The sequence below is a fragment of the Camelus bactrianus genome, chromosome 12 (assembly GCF_048773025.1).
Source record: "Camelus bactrianus isolate YW-2024 breed Bactrian camel chromosome 12, ASM4877302v1, whole genome shotgun sequence".
Classification (NCBI taxonomy): Eukaryota; Metazoa; Chordata; class Mammalia; order Artiodactyla; family Camelidae; genus Camelus; species Camelus bactrianus.
The window spans coordinates 36,045,189-36,064,574 of NC_133550.1; the positions used below are offsets into that span (position 1 = coordinate 36,045,189).

The 19,386-nt window shown below is 35.3% G+C and overlaps 1 protein-coding gene across 9 annotated transcripts in view; it reads left to right on the forward strand.

Annotated features, from left to right (window-relative positions):
* Positions 1-19,386, forward strand: part of ANKS1B (ankyrin repeat and sterile alpha motif domain containing 1B) — an 860,784-nt gene that overhangs the window by 328,460 nt on the left and 512,938 nt on the right. For all 9 annotated transcript variants that reach the window (XR_012510715.1, XM_074375248.1, XM_074375245.1 and 6 more), the window contains exon 12: positions 9,861-10,041. Coding sequence is in view for 8 of the 9 variants with exons in the window: in XM_074375248.1 (XP_074231349.1) it covers positions 9,861-10,041 (181 nt within the window). In the remaining variant the exon portion in view is untranslated. The remainder of the gene's footprint in view (positions 1-9,860; positions 10,042-19,386) is intronic.

Here is a 19,386-nt window from a genome sequence, read left to right on the forward strand (position 1 = left end):
AAAAATGGTTAAAACTAAAAAGTTTTTAATCAAAAATCCTTTTGATAAGTATATGATAAAGGCATGTGTTATGGGCATTCTTGTAGATTAATGGTGGAAATGTTTCTGTAAGTCTTCTTGGCAATGTGAATCAAGAGCCAAAAAAGATATTTATACTATTTTTAGTCTAGTAGTTTCTCATTCATACCAATGAAATGCTCAGAAAGAGGGAAATATATAAAATATATCCATTGCAGCACTATTTTAATAGCAAAAATTGGAATGAAAATTTTTCTTTTTGAATGGAAGCTAGAATATTAAAAAGACATTATTGGAAGACTAATTTAATCATATGAGAGACTAACTATATGGCAATTTTAAATATGTGAATTTGTTATAAAATAGTGTATGCATGTATTGATTACTTGCAAATTTGTAATATATGTGTGTGCATATGTGTGCGTATGTAAAATGAGTGATTTAATTTTGTCTTTATTCTGTGTGTTTATGTGTGTGTATGTTGTACCAATCTGCTTCTGCTATCAACACAAGAGAAAAAAAAATATTCAAATTAAATAGAAAATGTAAAATGCAGATTGTTTCTCCATGTGCTATGTATACCATTTTTCCTAAGAGCCTGTTCATTCATTCCTTAGCTTTAAAACCCTTTAAAGCAGGTTTGATCACTATTGCTTGATTAAACATAAAGCCATCACACTTACTAGGCCTTTATGACCAGGTTCCTGTCTGTTTCTAGAGTGACATCTTGAGCCTCTCTTCTCTTCTGTATATACCCACACCCCCATCTCCACTCTAGGCTCATTTTATTTCCTCCAAAGCACCATGTTCTTTCCAAACATATGCCAACGTTTCTCCTCCAAACTTGTCCATTCTCCATTTCTTACTCCTTGGTCTGGCTTTTTACCTTTTTACCTTCTACTCATCCTTCAGGACTCCACTTAGACATCACTTTCTCAAGGATGCCCTTTCTGACATTGCCCACCATCATCTCTCCCTACTCCTACATGTGAAAGGTACTCTACAATTTTTTGAAAGAATGACTAGAGAAGTTCTCAGAAATAAATTTTGTGAGCTTAAGAATAATCTTCAAGAAAAAGTTTAAAGAAGTGAATAAATGCAAAGGCTCTACATGTGGCAATAACCTCTTAAAGTTTTCTTTAAACAGTTTAAAATTTAACTCATGTGCCTGTACTCTCTCCAGTCACTATGATTCTTTTTCCTGAATTAACCTCTCCTGTGTACTGGAACATTTCTCATGATACTTTATGAATTGTTGAGAATGAGCAACTTACTCCACTTCCACACTAAAAAATGAAAGCAGTTTATTGTTGTCCCTCTTTTTACTTGATACCAAATTTGAAGGTTTGGTTTCTTCAAAAATTGTGACTTTTTAAACCCATTTAATCTATTTTGTCTTGCCTTCAGCTTTAATTTATTTTGGAATATATATGTATTGAGTGCCAGGTTATCTCATGACTCTAATTTCCTTACTCACTCTGCTGTCCACATTTTAAAATTCCTTTGACTTGAGAGCTCCACCAAAATCAAGCAATAGTCATCAGGTTATAGAAAAAAATTTTTTGTGAAAATCTAATCTTAGCTAGAGAAAACTAGTATTCTCTGATGAAGAGCTTGTGACTAAAATATGCAGTGTGATATTATGGGAAAGAGTACTTGTACTAAGAAATTTATAAAGAAAAAAATCAACCCTCAGTTATAAGTACTATTAGTAATTAGACTTTCCACATACATGTATTAATTTAAAAAATTACATCATAGTGTGCATATTGTTCTGTAACTTGTTTTTCCACCTAAAGAATATATTCTCAGATTTCCTCATGATATGAAATATTCTCATATGATATCATTTTTAACCTGCTTATCTGCCCATGATTGATTAATTCACCAAAATTTTCTCCTCTTATGTTAGGAAAGAAATATTCTTTCATTTGCTTTTCTTGCTAGATAGAGTCTATAGGGCATGGTACTGATGATAGTCTCTAAATTCCTTTCCTTGTCTGAGGAACCTTGGATGGAAACTGTATCAAGGATGGGAAATTTTCAATGAGTTGAGAAATACAAATGAGAAGGGACTTCACTGCAGATGAGGGTCTGTTTTCGTTGAGTGTTTTTGCTGAAGTTGGTGGTCCAGAAGCCACATGGTTTCTGAAGTCAAGTTTATTGTCATTCCAGGAAATAGCTTAAAAAGTGGTCTTTGAGGACAATGTCGGCTACAGAATCTGAGGCGAAAGAGAAGATATCATGTTTAAAGTAACAGGAGACAACTCAGTCCTTAGTGTAGCCTGGGATGCCCTCCCTTTTAAGGGGTCCGGCTGACATCTGCTTCCCCACCTTCTTGATGTAATCATATTTGGCAGCTTTCTCCTGATCAGATCCATGATAAACACATTGCGTGTGGAGACTTGTTAGGCCATGCCACTGGACTTTTAGCTTAAGAATCAGCTTCTCCGTGGCCTAGGCAATGTCAGCAACCAGTGGATGCAGTGATATTATTTTGAGCAGTGGGTCAATCATACCAGCTTGCCAGCTGTGGTCTTCTGTGGGTAGTGATGGCATAGACTGTGGTCACTGGTCGCTCCACAATGCTAAACTGATCATGAATGACCTTGGCAAGGGAGGCAAGCAGAGCAGTTGTTGATACAGAAAGCCTTGCTAACAATCTTGAGGGAATTATGACAGTTCTCATGGTTTATTATAATCACATACAGCAACATCGATAAAGTGGCAGAGATGATGACCCTCTTGGCTCTACTCTTTAGATAAGCCTCGGTCTTTTCTAGGGTATGATGATACGAGTGAAAACCACCATATATTTAGCACAAGCATTATCCTTTTCGCTGTTGTTGGGATCTTCCTTCTGGAAAATGAAGATGGGCTTCCCATTTATCACACAATTTTGGTTCTCAGCCTTGACCATGCCCTTCCACTTGCATGGGAGAATCCTGCTGGAAAATGAAGACCATGTAGATGAAACCAGTGAAGGATCATAAGTGGTGACAATATCCATAGCATATTATAGAGGTATAGATTCTAATATACTTTTCAAATAATCCTTTAGATAGGAAAATTTTTAATGACATGGGGGAATTTAAAACGACTACTACTACTAGCACAACAATTAGGATATTCAAATCATTTAAGAAAGAAAGAAGAAAATGAGAAAGGGAAGGAAAGAAGGGAAAGAGAAGGAGAAGGAATAAAATAAAAATAAGTAGAAAAAAGCAAAACCAAAAATGAACATTGTAAAATAAGATGACAGAAATAAGATTAAATAGGATACTTATAACTGTAAATGGAAATGAGTTAAACAGTTCCATTGTGAGGAAAGATTTTTACATCAAAATGTAAACTAACTGTATGATGCAATTGACACATTTTAAAGTGAAAAAAAAATGCTACAAACTTAATGTGGAAAAATTCTTTTTATCTAGAATTCTAGATAAAAAGCATTAGGAACAAGCAGGATATTTTATATTGATAAAGTATATAATCCATAATAAACATATAGTAATCACAAATCTTATTTCCCTGCTTATATTACACTGAAATAAATAAAAAGCAATGGTTCATTTATATATACATATATGTATATATACACAGTAAGTGAATAAAATGCAAAGGTAAATAGACACTAACAGGCCATTTTCAGTTATATACCTGTACTGAGAAATTAAATAAATCAATTAATAATCTTAATTTAACATCATAAATTCATGGTTCTCAGTCTCAGTTGGGCCTTTAACACTACTCAGCAGACCTAAATTTCTCCAGTCGGCTTGAGTGCCATCTTTTCCAGTGACTTTTGAATTCTACTGTCTCAGACACCCAATTTTCCCCCTAGCCCATTACAGATGACTTCACTCTCACTTCCCAGAGAAATTGGAAGTGATCAATGAAGTATTGCCTCAACATTTTGCCAAAAATGTGTAAAACCTTCCTGAGTCCATCATTTCTTCCTATATCCTATTAAGATGAAGGTATCCCATTTACCTTCCCTAAAACCAAACTTCCCACATGCTTTCTAATTTCCACCCCTTGTCTCCTCAGGAAACTCAATGTGCTCTATTCCTTTTAGTTTACGCCTCAACATCTTTTTATCTCCTCTTTTCCACCGGCGTTTCAGTCTGCTCAAGTCAATGCCATCATAAAAATGTCTCCCTTAGCCCTAGAGTTATACTGATTTTCTTCCACTTCACAAACTTTGGAAAGAGGTGCCCACACTTACTCTGCTACCCACTCTGTCTTCCAAATGCACCAACCACCTTATCGTTCCTTACATGTGTTGTCTCTGTTTTTTTCCTGCCTCAGAATCATCGCACACGATGTTCCCTCTGACTTGGACACTTCATTTCAACCCCACTCACTTAGCTAATTTCTATACCTCCTTCAGGTACTAGCTAAAATGTCACTTCCTTAAAGAATTTGTTCCTTTCACCCCAAGTTAGATTAGATCCCTCATTCTAGGTCTCCCTAGAACCCTCTGCTTCTTCATAGCACTTTTCACTTCTCCATTCCATGTTTGTCTTTTTCCCTAGAATATGAGGTCCATGAGGGAAGGCATTGTGTCTGTCTTTTTGTTAATATTGCTTGATACTCTTTAATTTGGAAGTGGAGAAGATGATAGAGCCAAGCATAAGCAGTCCCAGCAGCAAAATTATCTTCTGCTGAATATTCTCCTTGTTGAGTGAGCCACTGTACCAGGGAACATTGATATTCAACTTAACGTTTTCTGTGGGTTCAAAATGTACCTAATGACCAGCTTATTTCTCCAAAGCTACTATCAAGTGCATGCTGTTCCAACTCTTAACAACCTCTTCAATTTCTGCTTGATAAAGTCACCACCACTCCTGGATCTCCTAATACCATGTTTTCTAAAATTGCTTATCTACAGCGGAGTAATAGGTTATTTGGGATTAATTTCTCCCCAGCTCCATGATCCATCATGGCCTTGAGCCCTCATTTCTCCAGATTAGGGTGGGTGGCTCTTCTGAGAGGTTCTACCACAGTCTCTGCCTCTTACTTCCCATCAGAGACCCTTCCCCCTGACAGCTTTCTGCTTTAGGCAGTTATTACAATTTCCAGGGCAGCTGTTTTAAATGCTGGTAAAATAAGTCTGTGTGCCATGTTTTCTTCCAATCTGACAGATTCCATCTTTCCTTTCAACTCTCACTCTGCAGATGTCAGTGTATCATTGGGGTCCTGCCACTGTCTTCTCCATTTGATTTAGTTATTCTGCCAGGTATCAGGAGATCTGTGTTATGTTTTAACTTAATCAATATCTTCTTTTAATCAAGTTCCATCTATGGAAGACAACAAATATTTATCAATCCTTTACTCTGAAGTAGGCATTAACCTAGTGCTTCATTACATTATCTCATTATTCTGACAGTAATTTTGCAGGAAGTTTATATTATCCCCATTTACAGGTGCAAATACTGAACTGTAAGTACCAACACTAAGATTTGAATCCAGTTCTATCTTGCTCCAAATCCCATTGTCTTGCTAATAGGTGTTGATAAGTTTTACCCCTAGGAACTAATAGGAAACAGACAGGTGCTTTTGCATTTAGGACACTAATAAATTGAGTGCTCAATACGCTCATTGATATGGAGATGAGGGAAGAGATTTTACAGTTAGAGGCTGTTTCAGAATTTAATGATTTTGTTTCTTTAAAGGAACTGTAAGCAAAGTTTATATATAAATCCTGCCAATTCTAGATTATTTATAAATTGGTTACACAGTTTATGTTTTTTTTTTTTTCATTTGCTTTATATCCATATACTCCCTCCTATCAGCCTTTTGAATATTCCCTTGCTAGAGGTGGGACAGGGAGAAAAGAAAAAACTTTTATTAAGGTGCATTTTGATAAATGTTTTTAAAAGTACTTAGTGGAAAAAGGAGTTGAAATTGTTAGCTAAAATTAATTTAAATGCTTCTTAAAAAAAAATCTCTGTCATCCTATGATATAAATTACTTTGACATTGATTATGTTTTTTTCTGAGGGAAATTCTATATACTTATTCTTAAAACTTCAGGTTGTCTTAAATTCATCCATGTAAAAACTTGTTTTACCACATATTTCTGGTTGAAATCTTAACTTCTTTCATCTGTCATTTACTTCTTGGTAATAACCCTCATGGCAATTGCTTTTACAAATATCCTGGGAGAAACGTTCTTTTAAGCTATCATTTTCTTACCAAACAAACAAAAGCACTGTTATTCTTATTGTATAGAAAGACATTTTGGGTAATTATAGAGAAAACACAGCATGGTGCAAATATGAAGCATATGCATTGCATTCAAATGTTGAGAGAGCCAGATTCTAAAACTGTCTTTGAAAGTTACTGAGTATCCTCTGAGAAGTTTCAATTTCCCCATCTGTAAAATGTGGTAAATAATATTCACTTTGGCAGAACTGTTGTGGTGTTTACAGGAGAAAAAATATGTAAGATACCTGTCACAACATGTATTTAATGAGAGCTATTATTCGTAAAGTGTTGATGTAAATTAAGGACTAGAAAGCAGAATGACTTTTGATAGGTTCACTACATCTTTATTTGTAAAAGATTATCTTCTCTTATACACATAGTGATGTATACTTCCTATTTTGACTACTGAGAACATAACTTCTGTAAATTATTATATAATTACCTCCTGTTATTCTTACACTGAAATTGAAAAAAGAGAGGAAGATACAAATTTACCTTTATCAGGGATGAAATGGAATATCATGACAGACTGTAGACATCAAAATGTTAATAAAGGAATATTATAAAACACTCTACCTAAATAAATTTGACAACTTAGCTTCAATGAACCAATTTTTCTTAAAACATAAACTATAATAATTCATCCAGTATTGAGAAGATAATGTGAATGGTCCTATAACTGCTGAGGAAATTGAATTCATAAGTTTAAAATTAAAAAAAAAATCTCCAAGTTTACATGGTTTTGCTGGAGAACTATAACAAACATTTAAAGAAGGATTGAGTCTAGTTGTAAACAATCTTCTCCTGAAACAGAAGAGGGGGAAATATTTCCCAACTCATTTTATGAAGCCATCTAGTATTCCTTTGATACCAAAGCCAGACAGTACATAAAAATAAACAAAAACAAGAAAACAAACAAAAAAAACCCAACAACAGAAAAAGCAAAAACTATAGTGCAATATCCCTCATGAATACAGACACAGAATTTCTTAACAAAATATTACTAAATAGAACTCAACAATATATACCAAGAATTATTAATACATTATGACCAAGCACAGTTTATTCTAGGGATATGAGATTGGATCAATGTTTGAAAATTAATTTAAAAAGAAAAACCACATGACCATATTAATTTAAGCAGAAAAAGCATTCAAGAAATTCAAGATCCTTTTCATGATTAAAAAAAACTCTCAGAAGATTAGAAATAGAAGAGAACTTCCTCAACTTGGTAAAGAGCATCCACCAGAACTCTACAGCTGGCATTATACTTAAAGGTGAAATTTTGACTGTTTTCCTCCTAAGATTGGAAAGAAGGTAAGGATGTCTGCTCTCCTCACCACTGTTACTCTAACCTGTGCGATGAAGAAAAAAGTGGGGGTGGGGGGAGTAAAAGCCATACAGATTGGAAAGGAAGAAATACAAATGTTCTTGCTTGCAGATGACTTAATTGTCTATGTAGGAAATCCCAAGAAATCTACAAAAAAAAAAAAACCTTCTACAACTAATAAGTGAATTCAGCAAGTTCACAGGATGCAAAATAAAGTATTAAAAAATCAAAACCACATTAAGATATCACCTCACTCCTGTCAGAATGGCCATTATCAAGAAGACAACTAATAACAAGTGTCAGCAAGGATATGAAGAAAGGGAACCTTTGTGAAGTGTTGGTGGAAATGTAAATTGGTGCATAGAAGATGTATGGAGGTTCCACCAAAAATTAAAAATAGAACTGCTATATGACCCAGCTGTACCACTCCTGGGTATTTAGCCAAAGAAAATGAAAACACTAAAAAAGACATATACACCCTATGTTCAATTTAGTATACACTCAGCAAATATTTGTTGAATGACTTAATGCAGAAAAAACAGCTTATTTGCTTTCATGATTTCATAATGAATTGTGCTCTTAATGTATTTAAATGCTAGGTGGTCAGGGTTCAGGAACATATATTTAAGAAATATTTAGAAGTAAAGGAGTCACATATGTCAATTGGCTTGATCCTTATAAAGTTTGTAAGAAGAAACATTATTTAAATTTAGTCCATTGCCTATATACAAAGTAAAACAAAAGCAAAACATAGTACGATAAAATAAAACCAGGATGATGGACATACCTTTTTCCATTGGAGCCCGTGTCATATTTCATGCCTTTTAATTGCTGTTATATAGTCTAGTGGAAAGAACATTGAATGTGAAATTGAGATTCAGTAGCTCCAAGGACAGACATTTCATGTTAAATCAAGCCTGGCTTTGAACCCCAATCTTTCATACCTCAAAAACAACTGTGTCCTATGTGGGTACCAACTGGAATTTTATTATGAGTTTATGTGTCATAGTAATAAATGACTAACGGTCTTTTATATAACAATATTTATGCCTCTCAACTTCTTCCATATAAATATTGCAGTGCTAATAATATAAAGCATATTGTGATTTTTTTTTACCTCTTATGTAAAAAACTCTGTAATATACAGACATTTTCAATATCATTTTCTATTTTAGATTATAGACTGAGTGATATCTTCTTTTTAAAAAAAAAACATGATGAGCTGGAAGAGACAGGGTAACTTGAATATTTTGCTGGAAAATAATTGTGGAGTTCAGTGATTAAATTAGCAAGTATTTGAGGGTGATGAAAGTGTTAGTAAACCAAAAGTTTATTGTACTTTGGGGAAAGTAAAGTACTATACACTGTATTATACAAAGATGGTAGTTAATCTCTTGTTAATTGTTACAAGAGATTGTTGATTTTTCATTAATATGAGTAAGGAGAATAAAAAGTAAAAAAACTTAGATTAATTCTTGGGAAATGTACACAATCTGGAGAGCCAAAAAGACTAATTTTTCTGAAAAATTATGTTAGAAGTTCTGCTAGGCAGGAAAAAAAGTGAATAGAATTAAAACTACGGAAAAACCCAGAAAACTGCTACAGGGAACATTACTGACAAAGGGTATAGATTTTTTCTGGTGTTACTCCATGGTTTTACCTTTTGTGTTTAAATTGACTTCTCTTGCTATTTGGGGATTAATTAAAATCCTTAAAAAAGAAAATCAAAGTTCACTACAAATATCAAGTAGACTCTTAGTTCCTGGAAGATGTTCTATATAACTTTACTTAATTCTAATGATAAAATTTCAGCATATGGTACTTGGAGACAGTATTGAATGCCACCAATTCCTCAGACTATATAGAGAATCAAACAATGGAACTGCCTTAATTAAGCTTCAGTGTTGTAGGGGCCCTTTTATTATTAGTTTCTATACCCTCAGGGTCTGGCAAATGCCAAATGTTTAATAAATGTTAGTTGAATGAAAGGTGACTTAAAATTGCAACTTTCTGAATTGATCATTAAGAGAAATTCTGTGCACTATTTTTGCAGTGTTGTGGGAGAATCTAACAAAAAAATTAAATTATTTTATCAACTATGCCATAATATTTTTTCTTTAAACAATTTTTTCATTAATTAATCAAGGGATTATTTAGTGTCTCTCTGTAAAGCACAGTATTTTATGTCTAAAAACCCAGATAATGTTGAAAAAATAATCACTTAGATTAAATTGATGGGGAGATTGGCCTAAAGATGAACATGATCATATTAATACTCTCATCACGCTCATTTATTTTAGCCTAAACAACGAACATCTATTGTGTCTTCTCTGGATTTTCATCGAATGAATCACAACCAAGAATATTTTGAAATCAACACATCTACAGGGTGTACAAGCTTTACTTCCAGCCCTCCTGTTAGTCCACCCACCTCTTCTGTGGCAACCACAGAAGTCAAGAACGAGGGAACTGGCCATACAGGTAAAGCAGTTCACTTTATGCAGCTGTATTTTTGACTTTTTAAAACTACAGCCTTTATGAGTTAGAGGAATCTTCATATAAATTGCATTGTGTTTTTTGTTCACCTACATGTGTGGCAATGTGGAGCCTTACCATTTTTATCAGTGCGGGTATGGTATTCTTTTTGAATACATTAATGGCCTTTCAGTGGTTAGCTATTAAAGATGGTGATTTCATGCTATTATGGTAGTAAAATAACCAGAGACCTAGGAATGCTTTTATTCCATCGCTATTTACCCCTTTCCACACAGTGGTATAAACTCACTCATATACACGATTTTATTAATAGCTGCTTTGAGGCTAGAGAATCTGTATCAAGTTTGTCTGGTAAGACTGAGTTGGACAGTGGCCTAAATGAGCTTTCAATCTACTCAAACAAAAGTGAACTTGGAGAGGAGGAGTGTGAGGAAAAATGCTATGTTCTGGCCCTGGGCTTTTATAATACTTTGCTGCCTGGACTCTGTCGTCAAATTTTCATGTGGCTAAATGTCATTTGGGTTTTGGTTCAAATGAACTTTCTCATAAAGGTCTTCCAAGAACACCATAGTTAAGTAGAGCCCTCCATATGGTGATAAGTATAATAACAAAGATGCAAAAAGGAGAATAATAATAATAAATAATTAATACTAAGCAAATGCTTAAATATTTTTAATATTTAATGTTTTAAATATTAAATTTGCTTTATAAAATTTTAGATACTTAATATTTAATACTTTAATATTTTAATATGATAAGTAATAAACATTTAAGCAAATATTTAAATAACACTATATGTCATACACTGTTTTAGGTATTTTATGTATATTAACTCATTTATACCTCATTACCATTATATGAATTAAGTATTATTATTTGTAGACAAGAAAAAACAGAAGAAGGATAAATAACTAAATAAAAGCCCTTAATGACAAAGCTAGGATTAAAACTTTGTGGTAAAATCCATGTTCTTAACTATTTTTCTACATTGCTCTGGTCACTTTTATCAAATCATCCTTTTTTTTCCCATAGCCTTATTTACTATGTAAAATTATATTGCTCCCTTATTTACGAATTTATTGTATTCTCTCCTCTTTCTATAATTGTAAGCAAAAATGAATGGGTCCCTGACACATTGTAGGCACCTAAAGTCAGGCTGCATAAGTTTGATTACCAGCTAAGAGGCAGTACCTCTTACCTAGCTATGAGACTTAATCTCATTATGCCTCAGCTTTCTTATCTACAGAATTAAATTAACAATTAATTAATTAGGTTAAGTTACCCTCTGCATGTGGAATGAATAGCAGAGTCTGGCACGTAGGGTTCAATAAATGTTAGTAACTTATGAGTAGTTGTCATTATGATATTCACATAATTCTCTGAAGTCTGCATGAAGCCTAGCATTCATTCAGTGAGCATGAGCATTTATTATATATCTGCTATGCACCAGATGCAAGTTTGTGGAAGAGGAGACATGGGATATGATTTGTAAATTAAAGTCATATGTGGATACCACAAAGAATTCTAAGAATGTAATTATTAGTCAGTAAATACTTGTAAATGACTAGTTCTAGATTTAAAATCCTAAAAAGAAAAGAATGACAAGTACTCTGATTATCGCCTTTAGGAAAATCTCAGCTTTATTTTGGTTAGTGCGCTTGTGTTTTTCGGATGATTAACTTCTAAAAAATTTTTGATAATCCTTTGGGATAAATAGAAATATTATTTATTAATTAATTTTTAAATTAAAACCAAGAGAAGTTATGGGTCTACTCCCAGACCCCTGGTGTCCTCTACTGTGACCACCGGAGGGAGAGGGTAAGAGCACACGTTTTATTGCCGCCAGGACTTTAGCAGTGCCATCCAAAATGTGTGGAGAAATGGTAATCATCAGGATATTTTCAGTTCTGACCTTTAAACAGAACCAGAATTTAACCTTTTAACAATTGAAGTGGTTTCAAATAGCATGTTACTATGCTTTCCAAATGTAGCACGTCACCTCCATGTTATTTCAAAATTTTTAGAATAGACCGATATTTAATAATAATGTAGAAGGACAATGCTGATTTGTTTTACATGAAAAAGTAAAACTTTAAATTTCACAAGTAAAATTTTTAAGTAAGGAATTTGTCTACCTAGAAAAGTAGCATTTCATTGTCTTACACCTAGATGGTTTGTTATATATACTTTGTATTTAAGAACCTGCACATAAAGGCTTTACCACATGGTAGATATTGAAAGAGAACAAGTTCCTGAGTCAGTTCTGTCACTGATTTGCTAGGTATTTTCCATCAAATCACTTAACTTCTCTGATCTTTTAATTTGCTTCTCTGAAAGGGGGAAGTAGTATCTACTCTGCGGGTAGTTGTAGTAATCAATGAGCTTATTTAAAATGTGAAGCATTTTGTAAACTATGAAAATTAATATTCTTCTTCAATATTGTCATCATTGTTTAATATTACTTTTCTTCTTTAATATTATTATTGTTTAAAATCTATAGTAATTTTAAGATAAGAAGAGCCTAACTTAGGTCTGTACTCATGCCGAGATAGCTGACCTTTTCTTGACTTAAAAGTGTAATCTAAATTAATGGATAAACCTACTGTTTATTTTATAAATGATTGCATGCACAAAAAATTAATCTTGAGCAAAGTGTCAAGTGTGAATACAAAAAAGACCAATAGAACCTTATGCTGCAAAACACTTTGAATAAGTGACCCAATGAATTTATTATAACAGAGAACCATTTCAAAAGTAGCCCAAATTATAATTAAAGCTTCCTACTTGTTAGGCAGTATATTATGTAATCCAAGTATCAACTTAAGAATCACCAAAAAAGGTGGTTAAAGGGGGAGACCTTTGAAAGTGGGCAGACTTGGGAATGATATGAAAAGTTTGCATTTAACTAGAAAGATCACCCTAGTATTAATATGTAGTGGATGGATTCGAGATGAGGTAAGATTGGAGGTGGGGAGCAGCCATGTCATCAGCAATGGAAAATATAAATAGATTTGAGAGAGACAACGAAAGAGTACTCAGTAGGTCATGGCAACTGATCAGATATACGATGGTGAGGGAGAAGAATTCAAGGAAGGCTGTAAAGTTTCTTAAACAGATGAGTCAAATCTGACTGCCATCCTTTAAAATACAGAGTATTCTTAGATGAGGAGGAAGAGAGGGATGGGTCATGTAGGACCTAATATACGTCATTTTAAGGACTTTGGCTTTACTTAGAGTGAAATGGGGAGCCAATTCACATCTTTCAGAAGAGTGGCATGATGTCACTTCTATTTTATGAGAATTACTTCAACTATTGTGTTGAGACTGGACTGGAGAAGGAAGATAAGAGGGCATGCAGGGAGGCCAGTTAGAAGGCTATCGTAGCATTGCAGTAGGATAAGAGAGGAAGGCACCTCAGTTCAAAGGTGAAGCAGTGGAGGTGAAGAGAAATTAATGGATGTTGGACACATTTTTTTAAGTTAGAGCCTACAGGATTTCATGGTGGAATAGATGCAGTGTATGAGAAAAAGAGAATTAAAGAAAACTGCAGGGTTTTTATCTAAACAATTGTAAGAATGGTTTTAATTATCATCTGACCTGGGAGAGGTCCTGAGAACAGATTTGGTGAACAGAGAGAAATATCAGGAGTTCATTTTAAGTTTGAGATGCCTGGTAGATATCTGAATAGATGTGTCAAGCAGACAGCTGAAGGTTCAGTCTGAAGATAAAAATGTGAACATCACTGTAATATAGGTGATGTATTACAAGCACTCAAGGCCTGGCAGGTTCACAGATTTGGGCACACTGAAGAACACTCTCGGAACTGTAGGTATTTCTGACATGCCTTTATTGTGGAGGAGTACACAGGCTTCACTGGCAGCCATGGTGGAAAGTCCCATCTGCCTTATATATCAAGGCAAACAAAACTGGCATCTAGCCAACTATGATAGGAGCTAACCAGTACACTTGTGTGGTGCAAGTCATGTTTATATAACACTACATGGGTACTGTGCATGTGGGATAGTACAGCTGAGTCACTAGGAACCGGATGTCCGGTGAGGGAGCCTGAGTGAATTCATTTTCCCTACAGGTGATATGGAGGGAGTGTAGATAGAGGACCAAAACCTGAACTTGATGAAAGAGGTAATAAAAGGAAATAGCAACAAAGGAGTCCGAGAAGAAGCAAAGTAGGAGGAAATCTTTTGGTAAGCGTTGTGTTCTGAATTTGGGTGAAGAAAGTTATTAAGAAGGAGGAGGAAGTGATCAACTCTGTCAAATGGAGCTGATAAGTTGAGTAGGATGAGCACTAAGTTAGAATTGACTAGTGGATTTAACAATGTGGAGGTCACTGCTGACCATGACAAGAGTGATTTGGTTAGAATTGATGGGGCAAAAGCCCAACATAGTAGGTTTAAGAAAGAATGAGAAGAGAGGACTTAGAGCAAATGTAAACTACCTTTTGAAGGAATTTCTTTAAAGGAGAAATAAGATGAAACAGGAGAAAGAGAAGATGGGTTCTATTAACCAAGAGGAGAGATTGACTTTAGATAGGAGCATGGGGAAAGGTATGTCCAAAAACACAGGATGTTTCCCATATGGATGCATATGCTGAGAAGGGATTCATGTGGTGAGAATCTGTGGAAGATCTTTTCTGATAGTTTACATTTTCTCTGTGAAGTGGAAATCAGTAGCATTAGTTGAGAATGAATATGGAAAAGGACATGTGGAGGTTGAGGAAAGAGCAGAGGGAATGAAAGAGTTGTCCAAGGAGAAAGAGAGTAAATGGACAAAGAAGGTCATGCATGGTCTGATTGCCTGACAGTGTTAAGGGCCCATTTGAGGTAAAGGTTCATGAGCTTAAAGTTAGATAAGCCATTGTGGTTCTGTTTTTCTCCAGCACTGTTCAGGTTGAGGGCTGCAGGTGCAGAGTATTTGGGAGAGTTGAATTTTACATACATTGTGGTTTTGCCAAATGGGTATTTTGAAGTGAGGGATAAGGAAATATGAATGCAGTGAGAATAGTATTTGACCATAGAATTTAAGTTGGAGAGATAGGAGAAAGGGGACAACAAGGGAACAAGTAACAGTATAAAACAAAAATCCATAGGACCATTGGATTGGAGATTCCAGTGAGGCCAAAGCATTGCTGGAGTCAAGGTACCAAAGAACTGGGTGGAATAATAGGAGATGGATTCAGAGAGTGAGATCCACATGAAACCAGAAACAGCTATAATTATTGGCAATCACAGTGTCTTAAAATCATGGGAATAAGCAGCTGAGTTAGCCTCTCCTCACACGAAATAGCCTTAAATTTTGTAGTTAAACCAGTACAACAGGTTTTAGAAGAAGTATTTGCTATAAAGAACTGTATTTCTGTGTTGATCTCCATTCGTATTTCATCTTTCCATTTACTTAACAAATTATGAAATAGATGAACTTTATCTGAGTTCACCTCTTCTATACTTTATCCCACTTCTCTTTGAAGTGCCAGTACCTCTTGTATTGTTCCCTGGCTGCCAAGAGTCCTGTGAGAGTGGTGTTCCATCCAGAATCTCTCCTCCAGGGGTCTCTGGGCTCTTGATCACTATGCATCTCCTTCTCATATGAAACTTCTGAATGCCCTTAGAGCCCATCTAATAAGGTACTTCAGTCTCTTGGGTACCCCTAATGGTTGTCAAAGTGGTTTTTTTTTTTTCCTTAAGTAGCAGGATTTGAGGAGGGGGAGCTTAATTTTTAAAAAATTAATTGAAATAGTAACATTTTTTAAAAAAATTAAGTGGTGAGAAGTGGTAGAAATTTGGTTCCATTTTAAAAGTAGAGTCAATGTATTTTTTGGGTGGATTAGATGTAGGATATGAGAAAATGAAAGGGACCAAAGGTGTGACTCAAGGATTTTTGGTCCTCTTGACCTTTAGAAGGATGGGGTTGGTGTTAATTGAAATGAGAAAGCTGAGTTTTGGACATTTTAATATGAAATGCTGTTGGATATCCAAGTAGGTAGGCTGAGTAGATAGTTGAGACAGTGATTTTTCAGTGGCTTAGGGCATGGAGGGAAGAAGCTATATGATAATTTTATGTTTACCAAAAGTAAAGGGTATCAGTTATAAAAGATTGAGAAACTGCCTTAGCCCACAGTGAGTGACCTGTGAGTCCTGAGTTCCACAATGAGGTTGTCCTGGAAATGTGTGTTGTGAATTACTGGGAGAAAAGAAGCTGAGACTTACCAGTAATAAAACATGCTTTCTCATCATTGAAAGTGTTTCCAAAACAACTTTCCTCTGCGTATATGAAGAATTTGGTGGGATGGCACTTTTGGGCTCCTGCTAAGGAAGTTAACTACCCTGGTTAACTAATTATCTCCAGTTTTATTAGTAGTTTCAAACCATCACCTCCTGCTGGAGAAAACTGATGGGAGCAAGGAAATCTAAAAAGAGTAAAGTAGAAAAGTACTTCTTTCCAAATGGGAGAAATAACAAAAATAAAAGCTTTTAAATGCACAACAGCATAGGATGCTTTCCTGTGAGGGAGAAGAAGCATTTGAGGAGAACTAAAATTAGAACAGAGAAGGTGGCGTAGACCTTTCATGCTGCTCAGGGATTGCAAGAGAGGCAAACGAAGAACTTCCTTTTAATTAGCTTACGTGGACTGGAAATAGGCTTCCTGAAGCTGACATAATGTTATTCCAGCAGCCACTGGACATAGGCAACTGAGGAAATTTTTGGCCTCCAGCTGTCATGAAGGCCAAAGCCAGGCTGCTCAGATAATCTTTGACTCCAAACTGAGATTCAGGGTGAGCTGATGTGAAGGGTTAAGGGTTAGTGAGAATGATGTGTAATTACACTTCTGAGGTTTATTTCCTTAAGAATGTGCATTAAACAAATTATCTGAACTATTGATTGTTAAATTCAGTGCTTTAAGTAGACTAGAATTTTCAGTAGCCAAAATAAAAAACATTTTTTTTCAAATGAAGTATGATCACTTTACAATGTTGTGTCAATTTCTGATGTACAACATAATGTTTCAGTCATACATATACATATATATTCATTCCATATTCTTTTTCATTATGTTACTGCAAGATATTGAATATAGTTAGTTCCCCGTGCTATACAGTATGAACTTGTTTATCTGTTTTATGTATATTAGTTAGTAGTATCTGCAAATCTCAAATTCCCAATTTAACTTTTCCCATCCCTTCCCCCTCCCCCTCCCAGTAACCATAAGTTTGTTTTCTATGTCTGTGAGTCTGTTTCTGTTTTGTAAATAAATTCATTTATGTCTTTTTTTTTCTTTAAGATTCCACATATGAGTGATACCATATGGTATTTTTCTTTCTCTTTCTGCCTTACTTCACTTAGAATGACGATCTCCAGGTCCATCCATGTTGCAGCAAATGGCATTATTTTATACTATTTTATGGCTGAGTAGTATTCCATTGTATAAATATATCACCACTTCTTTATACAGTCATCTGTTGATGTACATTTAGGTTGCTTCTATGTCTTGGCTTTTGTATATAGTGCTGCTATGAACACTGAGGTGCATGTATCTTTCTGAATTAGAGTTCCCCTCCCCCAGATATATAAACAACAGTGGGATTGCTGGATCATATGGTAAACCTATTTTTAGTTGTTTGAGGAATCTCCATGCTGTTTCCTATAATGGCTGCACCAAACTACATTCCCACCAGCAGTGTAGGAGGGTTCCCTTTTTTCCATACCCTCTCTAGCATTTATCATTTGTGGACTTTTGAATGATGGACATTCTGACTAGTGTGAGGTAATACCTCATTGTAGTTTTGATTTGCATTTCTCTGATAATTAGTGATATTGAGCATTTTTTTCATGTGCCTATTGGCCATTTGTATATCTTCATTGGAGAATTGCTTGTTTAGGTCTTCTGCCCATTTTTGGATTGGGTTTTTTTTTTTATTATTATTAAGTTGTATGAGCTGTAAAAACCATTTTTATATCAAATGCCATTTATATATAATAGCAAAATTTGTTCTTAGTTCTTGACAGGTGACAAAATGCCTCTCCTGTGCTTTCCTTTTTCCCATCTAATATCACGTGACTTTTCTCCAGTGCCTTTCTGTGCACACTGCACATCACACAGAAGGCAGATACAGGTTAGTAGGTCCTTGACAAAGAAGAAAATATTGACTTTTCCAATACTTAAAAATACGAAAATATATAGTTAGCAATTGGAGTAATGTGGTTTAGTTAGTGCATACAATTGGGTGGGAACTTGTTATTCTGAGTGAAATTTGTTGAAATAAGACTACTGGTTTATTTGGGCAGCATACGATAGTTATATTCACTCAGTGTGCCACATTATGAGAAAGTTCAGGGTGCTGGGAGAATATCTAAGAGGGTGATTGATCTCATCCTGGTGTCTGCAAAGCTTTGCCATGGAGAGTTGGGCTCCAAGAGACAAAGAGGAATTAACTAGGCCAAGGTGGAGAGGGAAGATTACTCTTCAAAGAAGGAATAGCAGATTTTTAAAAATATCCCTGTGGCAAAAATAAACATGAAACTACAGGTCCTAGAGAAAGAGGAGAAATGGCAGGAATTGAGGCTTCAGAAGGAGTAGGAGGCCAATTATGCAGGGCCTTGTAAGCTATGTTCAGGATTTTGGTCTTTAACCTAAGAGCATAAGAGACCTAAGAGCAATGAGAAAAATGTTGGTGGAGAGAAATGATACAATTTGCATTTTGCTGTCTAGATGGCTCCTATGTTCTCTGTGAACCAGAAGTAAGGTCATCCTTGGAGAGTGACCAGCAAAGGAAAAGATCAGACAATTGACAGGAGTGGAGAACATTTGAATTAGCTTTTGCTCAAATTCCTAACAGATGGCTGGCATAAGTAGCCTGAGGGCAGCATAGAAGGGACAGTAGGCTGCGGGTATCCCTCCTGCTATACCTGTGGCCTGTGAGTGATGTGTTTAAGACAACATCATTCTGTCCAGAGCCAGCTCTTATTGGCTGGCTTATCTCAGCTCATCTCATGGCTAAAATGGACCCTCTAAATCTGTGTGTCTGCCATCAGTCCACCCTGGTCTCTGCTCCTTTTGCCAAGCTGGCTCTGTGGCAGACTACTTGACTCTCAGCCCACCTGCATTTGAGGCCCCCTTCTGGAAGCCCCAGGAACCTCTGGCTCTCATTTATACTTGAGGAAAATAAGTAGGGCTCAGAAAAATTTATTCTCAGGAATTCACTGGTCTATACTATGCAGAATTACCAAGTTTTCTCAGATGTGGCCATGCCTAGAATCCAGATGGGATTGGAGCCTGGATCCCTCTTTTCTTATGTTCTCCAATACCTGTTTATTA